Below are 14,160 nucleotides of genomic sequence, written 5' to 3'. Positions count from 1 at the left end.
AAGTGCAGGGTCCAAGGACCCAGAAACCCCTGCAAATATCTCCTTGACAGCTGGCAGGCTTTGTGGCCTCATCTGGGGGTGGCAGGCCTGCAGCTTTCATCCTGCTGCGCCTTAACATACAGTGTTACCCATGTCATGAGTTTTGCTTGTCCACAGCTTAAGGTACAGTTTTCCCCAAACCCTTGCACCTATCTCCTTGAAACTTGGCAGGGTTCGTGGCCTCAGTGGGGGCTAGCAAGCCGGCAGATTTGACCCCACTGTGGCCTAACACATTTACGTGACACAACTTTTGCTTTCAAAACTTTGGGGTGCAATTTCCCTGAACTCCCTCCCCTATCTCCTTGAAGCTTGGTAGGCTTGATGCCCTCAGCAGAGGCTACCATTCCTGCATGTTTCATCAAACTTAAGCCAGAAATGACAAAGTTATGGGCTGTTTCAACCTTCCCCATTACAGCATGGGTGAAACATTGAAACAGGGTCGAAACGGTGAAACATTTCGACTTGCCTCATTTTGTTTCAAGGCTGTTTTGACTATATCTGTTCCACTTTGATGTTGCTGTTTCGACCTCAGGATGGGTCAAAACAGCGTCGAAACAAAACTGGCAGCAACGTTTCGCACAACCCTACTAGACATGGCCAATGGCACTATGGCACTTCTGTCATCATAGTGAGATGGGCCACGTTTCTCTGGAATGAAAATTTTAAACTGGAGCAAAATCCCAAGTTTTCCTGCAAAGCTGGAAAGGTCCCAGGACATTTGTCAGCTTTGTCTTCATATAGCACTAGAACTGCTTGATTTTTAAAAAATATATATGTTTTCTCATCAAAACTTGTTTTTGTGAAAAAAGCAGATTCTGTGACACTGAAATATTATAGGCTGCACAGGCTTTCTTCTAAGTTTTACTGAATTGTTTGTGTTGAGAAAGACAGTCAAAAAAGTATTTTTTTTTCACAAAAATGTTTTCACTAAAATGTAAGCAAATGCTCAGTATCTTGATTCAAAATTGAGTTTCTTTTGCTTAAAAATTTCCTTCTATATTATTAGAAAAATATTCAAAAGCCTTTTGACAAACCCAAAATGTAACACTTCATTTTAGGGCAAACAAAATGTTCTGGGTTTCTTTTGCCAACTAGCCAAAAGCATTAGCTATTTGTGTAACTGTACTTAACCTTTGAAAAGACCCCCTCCCTGCACTGTAATGTGCAGACTTGCTCAAATGAAAGTGTTATTTTTGTCTATGCAAAGATGTGACCTTAGAGACACAAGAACCCTGCTTTATTAGATATTCCCTTAATTCCCTTTCCAGACAAATTAGAATCAAACAAACAATTTTAGAATAATAATATTTAATATTTACATACATTTGTAAAGCAACTGATTGCACAATGAATATAACAAATTGTAATATAAGTGAGAGATATTGTAACTTGTAACAAAGATTGCAGAAGTGCACTTTCTTACTTTTACTGGAAAGCAGATGTGTCAGCCTGTCAGTGCATGCACAAGCAGGGCTGGCTGTGCCATAAAGCCAGTAGTCAAGGCAGCCAAACCATCAGTTACTGCTTGAGTTAGATATTTAGGGTTTCTATACAGTAGCAGAACCTTTGGACATGTCTGGCTTACACTCTTTCTGTCTCTGAAAACATACTGTAATGTCATATATCTCTTTAGATGTCTCACTGGGCATGTCTACACACTTATGAATGTGTCGTAATTACAGTACATTAAGTTTAGTATCTGTAATAACAGGTACTAATTTAATGAGCCATAATCGGCACTATTGCGCATTGGCGCAAACACTTTTTAGGTGACATTAATAAGCCTTAGACTAAATCTAGTGATCATTAGCACTGTTTTCACCAGTTGTGCTAATGCACAGTAGAATAAGTTTTCTGCACATTAGTCTACTGGTCCTTACCTGTTTACACACTAACACCACACTAGTTCCTATTTGGCTAAATAGAGGCCTGCAGGTTTGCCACTTAAGCACCTGAGTTTCATTTCCACTAGTGACCAAATTGTGCATCTCAATATTCATCTGAAAATAAAAACCTGAAGAGGTATTGTTCATTATGTTCTTTTCCTCTTTAAAAAGTTTCAATTGTTTAAACAGGGAATAGAAGTGATTTTATGTGAATTTAGTGACTAGTCATGAATTACAAGTTATGAATAATATTTTGTGAATAACTGATAAACTGCAATATGTCTGTCTAGATTCATTGGCAAGTGCTTATAAATAATGGAGAGAGTCATAGAAATCATGATCAACCCAGAAACAATTTGCAAACAGGGAACAAAAGGAAATCTTCGTAGTGAGAACTGCAGAAAATTTGGGGTCATATTGTTTATTTTCAGAAAAATGCAGTTTTACCTTGTCAGTTCACAAATTCATGTCATACTCAGCTACGTTCAACCATGAGAAAATAAAACTGAAATAGTCAAAGCAGTTTATTCAACATTTTGAAATGACTTTTTGCCTTGAAACTTACTTAAATTTATTTTTTAAAAATGGGCTAGAAAATCCCAGGAGCAAAATGAAATCCTATATATACTGAAATATAGGAAAATGCTGAATAAAGATGACACCCATGTTAGATGCTGACCGGCTGGCTAGGGCACAAGGGTGCTTCAGTGCTGGGGCTACCTATATTAGAATCTAATCTTGGAAAGTTGTAACTAATTTGGAAACTTCCCACATATAGAAGCTTATTATTTTTCAAATTAGTTATAACTTTCCAAGATTAGATTCTAATATGGGTAGTCCCAGCACTGAAGCACCTGTGTGCCCCAGCCAGCTGGTCGCTGCTATGCACGAAAAGACTCTGGACCAAGGTACTACTTGCAAATACCGTGCTGCAGAGTTTATTGGCTTTCTGTGCCCTAACAGGGGCATATGTGTAGACTCTGAGATGTTTACTATGTAGTTAATAAGGCAACTGTGCAGTAAACGTCTCATGTTGATGTGCCCAGTGTGACCTTACAGGGGGTGCATCTACACAAGATGTTTACTGTGGAGTAGACTAGGTTTGCAGTAAATGTCTTGTGTCTATGCATGCAGGGCTATTAGGCTGGAGTAAACTAATAAATTCCACAGCAGATTTTTATACTCTGCAGCAGTGCACATGTAAATGCTGGAGGGACAAATAGGGCACAAGGTTTCAGTGTAGGGGCTGCCTGCCACCTAGCCCCACACTGGAGCACACTCCTGCCCCAACCAGCCCCTCCACAGCACATTGAACCAGGTCAGAGCAGCCCTGGGTTGGCAGGTCACCCCCGTGGTCCCCTAACAGCTGGAGCTGCTCCAACCCAGCTCAATGTACTACAGTCTTGGGTGCACATTCAAACAGTGCACCCAGGAGCAATAAACTCTGGGACAATAAATGCCAGAGTTTATTGCTCTGCCCTAGTTGCACATGTAGATGCCACAGGGTAGGGTAATTGCTGGTTTCCTAAGGAGGGTGGAGTAGATATATAGCACCAGTTGGAAGGCTGGTATGGGATAGCTAGAAGATTGGTGTTAGTGACAGTAGTAGGATCTTGGCTATTTGAGAAAGAGTAGTAGTAATGTGGGGTAATGGAGGAAGTGAAACTAGAAGGTGGAGCAAGTGGAAGCCAGAGCAACAGGGTAGTGGCAGAGAAGAGTAGGATTAGCAGGCCCTGGATGAGGAGACAGAGGCGTCAGCATAAAAGCAGCCAGACAGTGCAGAAGACAGAAGATAAGAGCGTGCCCAGTAGTAAAGGTAAGGTGAGTGAAAACTAGGGCAGGAAGGAAAGCAAATAAATGGTAAAGTTGGTCCAAGCAGTCCCACGTAGACAAGTGCTGTGGCACTTGGTGACATTACTACTTTAGCTGCTGACTGTGAGGTACTGCTGAAGTGGAACATAAGAAACAAAGGCCTAATTTCTCAGTTACCCTGAAGCCCTACAGTCAAAAATGGTTTGTCTTTTAGTATGTACCCCAGGCCCTCCTGAAAAGACAGCATATCATATTGCTGGTACCAAAATTTGGGGATGAGCACATTCAGAGAAGACAACAGATAATTTGTAATCTCAATGATTCTAGAAAATTCAGCCCCTCCCATCTTGATCTCTTTATACAATGCTCTCGCATTGAAACTCCTGATGGTTGTCCCCATATACAGTACGCACACTGTCCTGATTTTACATGAATCCCTGAAGATCAAACAGCAAAATTCAATATCTTCTGTGTTTCGGGGGTTTTGTTTGTGAAGGGTGCTTGTGCCCAAAAGCTTGTAAAGAACAATTTTTGCAACTGTTTTGTTGGTTTAATAAAATATATCGCATTTACCCAAATAACTTTCCCTGCAGATCAGGTGCTTGTCACTGACACTCTTTGCAGGTCTTTCACATTCCAACAATATCTATCTGAAAGGGAATAGATTAAAGATTGTAAAATTAATGAAGTTCCAGAGGGATATCTGACTCATTGCAGAAATCTTAATAAAGTAAACATCAAAAACCACAACAAAACAAACTGCAACAAATAAGCACCAGCCTCTGGTGGGAGGGAAATCAAAATAGAGAGTGACTTTTTTGATACAAGGGCAGAATTGAAAACCGAGAAGAGATTTCATGTGCACCCACAAGTAATGTGGTTCTGAGGCCCAGGCCTTCAGAGAGTGACTTTAATGCTTACATTTTCAAAAATGTCTGGTGGTAATGGATGGCTCAGCCATTTTCTGCCTAGCTTAAGACACCTTAAAAGGGCTCAGAGAGTAGAGAGGACTTGTTTTTTTCTGAGAATCAGGTCTCTTTTGGTCTCTCAGATTCGGCCACTGAAAACCAAAGCTCCTAAAATCACTCATCCCTTAAACATTTAATCCTAAATAAGTATGCCACCAGACTTTTTATCTTCTTTCCATAGGAGAATTAATACTTTTTTTAATGAGAATGATTTTTATTACTTTGGATTGTCCATTTACTTCAAATTGCATCTTATTTCTTTACATTTCCAGTACTGTACAGATTGTCAGAACTTTTTAATGGGGCTCTCTCAAAAGAGCTTTTTGAATAGGAACTTATATCAAATACCAACCTTTCTTCTCTTTATGCATGTGCCACAAATGAACCCAATAAATCCATTGATGACTTGAATAAGACAAAGGACAGCTTCAACTGTACCAAACCCCAACAGAAGAGAAAACAAGACAATATTCCAAATGACAACATTTTCAGGTTTTTTGCAAATGCTCCATGTTGTCTGATTAAACAAATAATTGTATCTGCAAGTAGAAAACATAGTTGAAATCATATTACAAAGTGTGATATAAAAACATCACTTCTTAGTACCCCTTTCATTGAAGGGTAACCTACTGTGGGTAAGCTTTCATTTGTCATAGGGTAAAAACATGTACACAGGTAGCTAGCTCAGCACTGCTGATGTCCTGCAAATCCCTGTCTTCTTTTACCTTTGCATCACTTATATGGGTGCCTACAATCATAGACTGTTAGGCTGGACTTCATTCCCTCCAAATTTACATCTTATTAACAAAAGTGTAAAGTGAGTATAAGACTCATCCATAATGACATGGTGGGTGCATTTATGCATGCCGTTAGCACAGGGCAATAAACTCCAGTGCATATTGTCCTGGACTTTATTGCTCCTGGAGTCTGAACGTGTGCCCGGGACCGCAGCACATTGAGCTGGGTTGGAACAGCCCCAGCTGGCAGAGGGTCCCAGGGCTCAGCCTGCCAGCCTGGGGCTGCTCCCCCCTGACTCAGTGTGCTGCAGAGGGGCTGGCTGGGGCATGAGGGTGCTCCAGTGCAGGCCTAGGCGGCAGGTAGCCCCCTCAATGAAGCAGCCTCATGCCCCAGTCAGCCTGGTCAGCATCTATAGCATCCCAGTGTCCTGCTGTGGAGTAACAAAACTCTACAGTAGCGTTTTTTACTCTACAGGTATTTACAAGTACTAACTACACAAATGCTTGAGGCATGGGGAATAACCAGGAGGAACTTGCCCTCCTGCTAGCTAGCAAAAACCCAGATCTAGTGGGACTCACAGAAACCTGGTGGGCTTGTACCCATGACTGGGCAGTGGACATCAAGGGCTACGGGCTGTACAGGTGGGACAGAGCAGGGAAAAAAGGTCTGGGTGTAGCGCTCTCCGTCAAAGGACAATATACATCCTCAATGATAAGGATTGGTTCAGAAGAGGGGCTAACTGAGACACTCTGGGTTAGATTGCAAGGGGGTCATGGGGAAAGGGACTTGATAGTGGGTGTCTACTACAGACTGCCTTGCCAGGGGGATGAGCTGGACCTGGAATTCTCAGGTCAGCTCATGGAGGCTGTAAAGGCTGTAAAAGCAAGGGATGTGGTTGTCATGGGTGACCTAAACTACACAAACATCTGCTGGCAGGAGCAGTCAGCCAGGTCCAACCACTCAGATAGGTTCCTAGCCGGGATACAGGACCTCCACCTAACCCAGGAGGTGCATAGTCCCACCAGGGGAAATGCCTTGCTGGACTTGGTCCTTGCCACAGGTGATGAACTGGTGAAGGGTCTGTGGGTACTCCACCACCTGGGCAACACTGATCATCGCCTGCTGGAATTTACTATCCAGCACAGGGTGATGAAAACAAGCAGTAAGACAAAAGTCCTTGGCTTCAGGAGGGCCGACTTCAATGAGCTGAGAAGATTAATAGGATAGGCGTTGAGGTCTCAGAGCTTCAGTGAGATGGGAGTCCAAGACAGATGGTTGTTCCTCAAGGAGATAATCCTCCAAGCTCAAAAGGAGTCAGTCCCAATGCGCACCAAGAGGGACAGGAGTGCTAAAAAGCCCCCATGGTTTGGCAAAAGCATCCAGGAATGCCTGAGGGCAAAAAAGGAGGTGTACAAACAGTGGAAGCAAGGGGCCATCACCAAGGAGAATTACACCTCCGTTGTGTGTGACTGCAGGGAGGCTGTTAGGAAGGCCCAGGCAGAGATGGAGCTAGGGCTAGCAACCAGAATTAGGGATAACAAAAAGTCCTTTTTCAAATACAAAGGGAGTAAGAAGTCACTGGGGAACATGGGGCCCCTACAGGACAGACTCGGCAATCTGGTGATTGCAGCTAATGAAAAAGCTGACCTCTTTAATGAATTCTTTGCCTCCATAATCCTGAACAGGGATTAGGACATTACCCCCACTAGGATTACAGGTGGACCCAGGGGAGGCACCACCATGCATAGGGTCAGGGGTGACCTAGTTAGGGAATTGTTGGAGAGGCAGGACATCTTTAAATCAGTAGGTTCAGATGCTTTTCATGTGAGGGTGCTGAGGGAATTGGTGGGGGTCATAGTGGTGCTCCTGGCATGGTTTTATGAGTGCTTGTGGGGCTCTGGCCAGGTACCAGAGAATTGGAAAAGGGCCAATGTGGTCCCCATTTACAAGAAGGAGAGAAAGGAGGGCCCAGGTAGGTCAATTAAGCTCACCTTGGTCCTTGGAAAGACCTTTGAGAAAATTATCAAGGAGCATATTTGCAAGCGCTCAGCAGGGGAGGTAATGCTCAGGGGAAACAAGCATGGGTTCACTGAGGGCAGAGCCTACCTGACTAACCTGATTTCCTTTTATGATCAGGTCACAAAGTCCATGGATGAGGGCGTGGAGGTGGCTGTCATCTTCCAGGACTTTAAGAAGGCCTTTCGCACTGTTTTCCACCACATCCTCTTAAAAAAACTACACAGTCAGATGGGTGGCAAATTGGCTAGATGTTCACACCCAGAGAATTGGTGGTGGACAGGTTGTTTTTGACCTGGAGGGATGTGGACAGTGGAGTCCTCAAGGCTCTGTCTTGGGGCCTGTACTGTTCAACATCTTTATCAGCAATCTGGATGTTGGGGTGGAAAGCATGCTGTCCGAATTTGCTGACAACATCAAGATGTAGGGCAAGGTGGGCATGCTGGAGGGGAGGGACAGAATTCAGCTTGATCTAAACAGGTTACAGAGGTGGGCAGATGAGAATAGGATGGAATTCAATGCAGATAAGTGCAAGGTGCTACATCTAGGGAGAAGGAACCAGCAACACACCTATATGCTAGGGAATACCCTTCTTGTAAACACAGTGGCAGAAAGGGATCTTGGAGTCATTGTTGACTCCAGGATGAACATGAGCCACCAATGCGAGAAAGCAATCAGTAAGGCTAACCGCACCTTGTTGTGCATCTACAGATGCATCACAAGCAGGTCCAGGGAGGTGATCCTTCCCCTCTATGTGGCACTGGTCAGGCCACAGTTGGAGTACTGCATCCAGTTCTGGGCGCCACACTTCAAGAGGGATGTGGCTAGCATTGAAAGGGTCCAGAGGAGGGCCACTTGCACAAGGGGCAGTGGGTCAGGCCCTATGAAGAGACACTGAAGGGCCTGAATCTCTTCAGCCTCCAGAAGAGAAGGGGTTACTAGGAATAATGGCCACAAATTGCTAGAGAGAAGGTTCAGGCTTGATATCAGGAGACCTTATTTTACAGTTAGGGCTGCCAGGTTCTGGAATGGACTCCCAAGGGAGGTGGTACTCTCTCCTACCTTGGGGGTCTTCAAGAGGAGGCTGGACAGATATTTGGCTGGGGTGTTATGACCTCCCACTTGTTTCTGCCCGGGGCAGGGTGTCAGACCTGATAATCTGTTTAGGTCCCTTCCCACCCTAAGCACTATGAAACTATGACAGTTTTAATGGTGAATAGAAATGTTCACAAAACTTCATAGATTTCTCCACCATCTCTAGTTCTGGTGCCATATTCCACCTAGTTCTTCAGAATTCTCCAGTTCACTGACATTTTGCCAGCTGCTACCAGTGTTGACTAGGTAAAAGTCCCAGGAGGAGATTTTTGCTTTGGTTTTTTGGAGACCTCCCTGTAGTCCTTTTGATGGTCATCATACACCTGTTACACATAGTTGCTCAGTAGTTCAACAGCACTCATTAGTGTAACCCATCAGTTCTAAAGCAAGACATTTCCTAGAGGGCAAGCCTTGGAGAAAGTAGGTAGTGGCCATGGCTGCTAATTCAAGCATATGGTCTCAAACTTGGAGCAGAACATCCACCCACTTTCTAAAAATCTACATTTTTCTTAAGAAAGGGGCAGAATTTGCCCTCCAAGTTGGGAAGGCCCCTTAAGTCATACTCACGTGAGTGTGTTGTTCCTGAAAGGGTACATATATTGTCCATCACCAGTGTCACAGAGAGGCCCATCAATCAATCCCATGGAGGAGATAGTCACACAGTAGGCCCCTCCAGCAACACCCAACACAGCCAGAAACACAGAGAGCAGCATCTGAAAGGAAGATTACCTTCAGCATCATATGTGTGGATAAACAGAGTGCTTTGGACACCTTAAAATATGAATAGATTGGTCGTGAAGGGTTGAATGCACCTGATCTTATCTGATCTTGGAGCTCAGTAGTGCTCTGCCTGGCTTATACCTAAGTTACCACGTTGGTATCTGTTGGTATAAACCAAGGAGCCCTGGTTGAACACTCAGTGGGCATGTCTACACGTGAATTTTAATGTTCAGTAGCCTATTTAACTGTGCATTAAAGCATCATGTAAAAAAAGTGTGATTATGCTAAAGCAAGGTAAAATAAGCTACTGTCCATTAAGCATCACTTTAAAACAGTGTGCATTCTTTACTGCACATTAAGGCAGCCTATTGCACATTTATTTAGTACCTCACATTGGTTGTACTAAATTTAATGCGCATTAGGAAAAACACCTTAATGCACATGTAGATGTGCCCAATACAGGCTAAACTATAGGAACCAAATGAGTTACAAGACTTTGACTGCAATTTTGCTGATGGGAAGGACTGTAAGGAAAGGAAGACTGGGTGTATCTATGCATTCATTAGTGTGTTGTTATTACTGCACATTAAGTTTAGTACCTGCAATAAGGTACTAACTCAATGGGCATATCTACATGTTCGTTAATGTGCCATAATTATGATGCATTAAGTTTAGTAACTGTAATGACATGTATTAACTTAATGTACCATAATCAGCACTACCATGCATTAGCACAGATGAGCATTTTTTTGTATGACATTATTGCGCTTTAGGTTAAATCTACTGTGCATAAGCACAGGCTTTGCCCACCGTGCTAATGAAAAGTAGAATTAGTCTACTGCACTTGAAGCATCTTGTGTAAACATGCCCAATGTGCAGTAACCAGCATTACTGTGCAGCAGTGCCAACACATGGGTACAACACATGGGTACAACACACTAATGTACAATAGACTAATTCTACTGTGCATTAGCACATTAACATGGCTTTTGCCATGATGCACTAATGTACAATAGAATTAGTCTACTAATGCCCATGTAGCATCTTATGTAAACATGCCCACTGTAAATAGGAAAGGAATGTCTTTACGTCTTTAATCCTATGAGCAGTAATTAGCTAGGAGAGATATTGGGTCTCATTCACTTCTGTGGGAATATGAAGCTTTTGAAACTTTCTAAATCTGGTGAAACTACCCCATAGAGCCGTGAGGGGCCTGATCCTTGTTGCTGGCAGCAGGTGTATGTGGGCCTGTGGGTGGACAGTAGGGGAGGAGCCGGGGTTGCACTGCTCTGGCACCTTCCCTGTCCTGCACCCCAAGGGGTGTGTACAGTTGCCAACATCATGGAGCCAGTGCCAGGGATCTGGAGCCCGATGCAGCTGCTAGCAGCCTGCCCATTGCCTGCTGCAGCTGCCCAGATCCTGGGCTGGCTGTGATGTGCTGAGCAAAATGGTTTGATATGCCATGCTCTGGCACACATCCTGCAGATTGCCAACCCCTGATCCAAGTATCCTGGCATTATACACAAATTACTACAGCTATGTTTAATTTCAACATCAGCATTTTCTTATTTTTATGTGCTCATGCAGAGCAGGGTTTGACAATAAAAGGGGACAGGGGCCCCAAAGAAAAAAAACTGCAGGGTATGGGGAGCAAGGCATTTGTAAGGCATTTATCTGTCCCTGTGGATTTATTTTCCCTGCTGTAGCTGTGGAAGGGGGACAAATTCAGGCAAACCTCCAATAATTAGATTCTATATCTGGAAAATTATAACAAATTTATAAATTTTCCAGATATAGAAGCTATTTAATAGGCAGGGCAATACAGTGTATTTTAGGGCTTTTCTCACTTATATCTTTGTGGTGAGCATGTTTCTGGAGGTTAACACCAACTGTTGAAAGACATCAAAGCTCTCCTTGGCAATTAGTTTCCAAAATCTTCATACCCACTTCCATAATGAGAGATTAAGCAGGCACTTAATGAAGTTAAAAGCAAGAATTTTAAATGAAGTAAATAAATAATTAGTTGATGCAACATATAATTAGGCTGTGGAAATCACTGCAAATTGAAAAGAGGAACATAAATAAAAACATGAGACATACATATGCACATCTTACATCATTATCATTTGCTATTTGTTATTGCAGGAGCACTCAGTGCCCCAGCAAGAATCAAGGCTCATTGCACGTGTCTACACATGTATTTATGTGTGCCTAAATTTATATGTGCAACTGCACATGGATGCACTAATGCACATTAAGGCACATTAAATTTAGATACGAATAGCTAAGTCACATTACCACATGTGCAGATGTGCTAATGCATATTACTGCAATATCTATCCATTGACACACATCACATTAATGCGCATAAGCACATCTACACGTTCGCTAATGTGACTTAGCTATTCACACATAAATTTGATATGTTTTATACAGGTATCAAATTTAGACTCAAATAGCCTAAAACTGCCATTTTTAAGGTTCATTATGGGCATGCTTGTGTGACTTGTGCCCTTAATGCTCCTTAAATTGGGCTAATATGCTTTCAATGCACATGTGTAGACGTGCCCATCGAGTAGGTGCTGTACAAGCACATCCTTAACCCGAAGAGCTTTGGTGTGTCTATATAATGTGCTTTTTAAACTAGTCATCTTTAACCCTATCAATTGATTGGTCTTTTAGTCTTTTTTTTTCCATTTGTGAATCATGTGGGAACATTTGTCAAACAGCCTAGCAACCTTTATGTCTTCCTTGACACCATCCCACTCTGAATAGGAGGACTTCCCTGTAAAAATGATCTGCTTTCATATCTCATGTGTTCTGATGTCTATAGATCACTCCACAGTGCCTAAGCAGTTGGGGCTTACAAACTACTTAATGCCTCACTGCTTGCTGGTGATTCTCTCAATCTGTCTAATCCTTTTAGATGTATCCAGTCTTTACTTAAAGACAATTGCCCACCTTCCTGCATCAGCTATTCCGAAGGTTACTCCCTCTCAATGTAAATGTGACTTTATTCCTAACTTGAACTTGCATGGCTGCAGCTTCTAGCCACTGGATTTCCCTACATCTCCCTCTGTAAAGAGTTACCTGCTACCCGACTTTTCTTTCACATACAAGTGTTCATATTCTGCTCACTAGCTATTGTTGTAGTCATCTGTTTCTGTTGTCTTTACACTTTATGTGCATTGACAGCATGCAACAGAATAGAGGTCTGAACCTGAATTGAGGTGTTTGACACTACTGCAATACAGTAAAGATTAAGTGTACATGCATCATCTACCAGAGTAGCAGGACAGTGAAGACAGGACCCTTGAAGCCAAGCCCAGACCCAGGGCTGGTTTGGATGCAAAGGTAGAGCAGTGCATGGTAGGGCAGTGTGAAGTCAAGCATGCCAGCCAGATGCATACTATTGAAGAGGATCAAGGAAGTCAGGAGTGGGAACAGGGTTCGAATTACGGGGGAGTTTGTGGGGGCTGAGCCCCCCGCCCATAAATGACAAGAGCCCCTCTGTAAGATTTGAATCATAAGCTGGGGGGAGGTCTCTGATTTTATTAGGGTATTGTGATGGACAGCCCAATTTTTCTGAATACCCAGATGGCATGTTTACAGAGGAAGTGAGGAACTGGAAGGAAGTCTGAGAGTCTGGGTTTTTTTGCAAACCCAGATGGCATGTCTACAGAGGAAATGAAGAACTGGGAGGAAATCTGAGAGTCTGTCTGGTGGTAATGGACTGCAAAAACATCCAACAACTGCTCATACTGTAGCTGTAACTGTGAAGTTCAAAGTGTCGTAAAATCACAATTGCTGCAGTCTATTGGATACAGCACTGCCCTGGGCCTCGGGAGACCCAGGTTCTGTTCTGCTCTCCTGACTGTGAGCAAGCCCCCCCCATCTCTGTGTCCTGGTTTCATGTACAAAATGTTCAGTCATTGAGGTGTAGCACTACCTGAGAACTGGGTATTATCCTTAACTAGTTAATTTCAGTAAAGCACTTGGTATAGGTAAAGAGGGTATTATGGTTAATATTAAACATTAACTGGAACATAAAGATGGAAAATTATAGCACAGTATCACTAATTAGAGGCTTCTGCTACCAAGGAGCTAGCATGGAAAAACATTTCTATGTCAATATATCCTTGCTAATGACAACTGCTGTGGATCAGAAACAATGAACTCTGAGCAGGACATGGAAATTAATTGGGATGCAATATGGTTGCTGGGTAACCTTTTTTAATCAACGAGGACAGATTCTCTGTAGCCAGGGTGTGGGTGGGACAGAGCACAAAGGAGTCTTTCCACATCTTGTGTGTATAATTCTCTAGGGAGTGTGTGATACAGGTCCCCCTCTGTCTCTGATGTAGCCTCTGACAGAGGGGCTACATCAGTGGTGGCCAAACTTTTTCAGCTGGTATGCTACAAGTTAAGCCCCACTGCCACCCCCACCCAGAATTGGTCTGATCTCCCCCCCCCTTCCCCCCCAGAATTGGTGCCTGTTAGAATTTGCACCACCAGAGTAATTTCATAGTTCGTTGGGTCGGAAGGGACCTGAGCAGATCATCAAGTCCAACCCCCTGCCATGGCAGCAAAGAGTACTGGGGTCGAACGACCCTGGCAAGGTGTTCATCCAGCCTCGTCTTAAAGACCCCAGGTTGGGAGCCAGTACCACTTCTCTTGGAAGTTGGTTCCAGATCCTAGCCGCCCTAACTGTGAAGTAGCTCCTCCTGATATCTAGCCTGAATCTACTCTCTGCCACCTTGTGACCGTTATTCCTGGTCACTCTTGGTAGCACGCAGGGGAACAGGGACACCCTCAATGCCTGCTGGTCCCCTCTGACTAGTTTGTAACAGGCTGCTAGATCCCCCCTCAGTCTTCTCTTGTGGAGG

The 14,160-nt window shown here is 43.4% G+C and overlaps 1 protein-coding gene across 2 annotated transcripts in view; it reads right to left on the bottom strand.

Annotated features, from left to right (window-relative positions):
• Positions 1-3,354: 3,354 nt before the first annotated feature.
• The window catches only part of LOC109306767 (transmembrane 4 L6 family member 1-like), a 29,121-nt gene continuing 18,315 nt past the window's right edge, over positions 3,355-14,160 (bottom strand). For both annotated transcript variants that reach the window (XM_019530333.1, XM_019530332.1), the window contains exons 4-6: positions 9,122-9,267; positions 5,058-5,244; positions 3,355-4,387 (exon numbers count right to left, since the gene is read on the bottom strand). In XM_019530333.1, the coding sequence (XP_019385878.1) occupies positions 4,367-4,387; positions 5,058-5,244; positions 9,122-9,267 (354 nt within the window). In that variant the 3' untranslated portion in view covers positions 3,355-4,366. The remainder of the gene's footprint in view (positions 4,388-5,057; positions 5,245-9,121; positions 9,268-14,160) is intronic.

Source organism: Crocodylus porosus, unplaced genomic scaffold (assembly GCF_001723895.1).
Source record: "Crocodylus porosus isolate Cpor-Errol unplaced genomic scaffold, CroPor_comp1, whole genome shotgun sequence".
In the NCBI taxonomy this organism is placed as follows: Eukaryota; Metazoa; Chordata; order Crocodylia; family Crocodylidae; genus Crocodylus; species Crocodylus porosus.
Note: the sequence above shows the minus strand (reverse complement) of the source record. Positions and strands in the feature narration are given on the sequence as shown.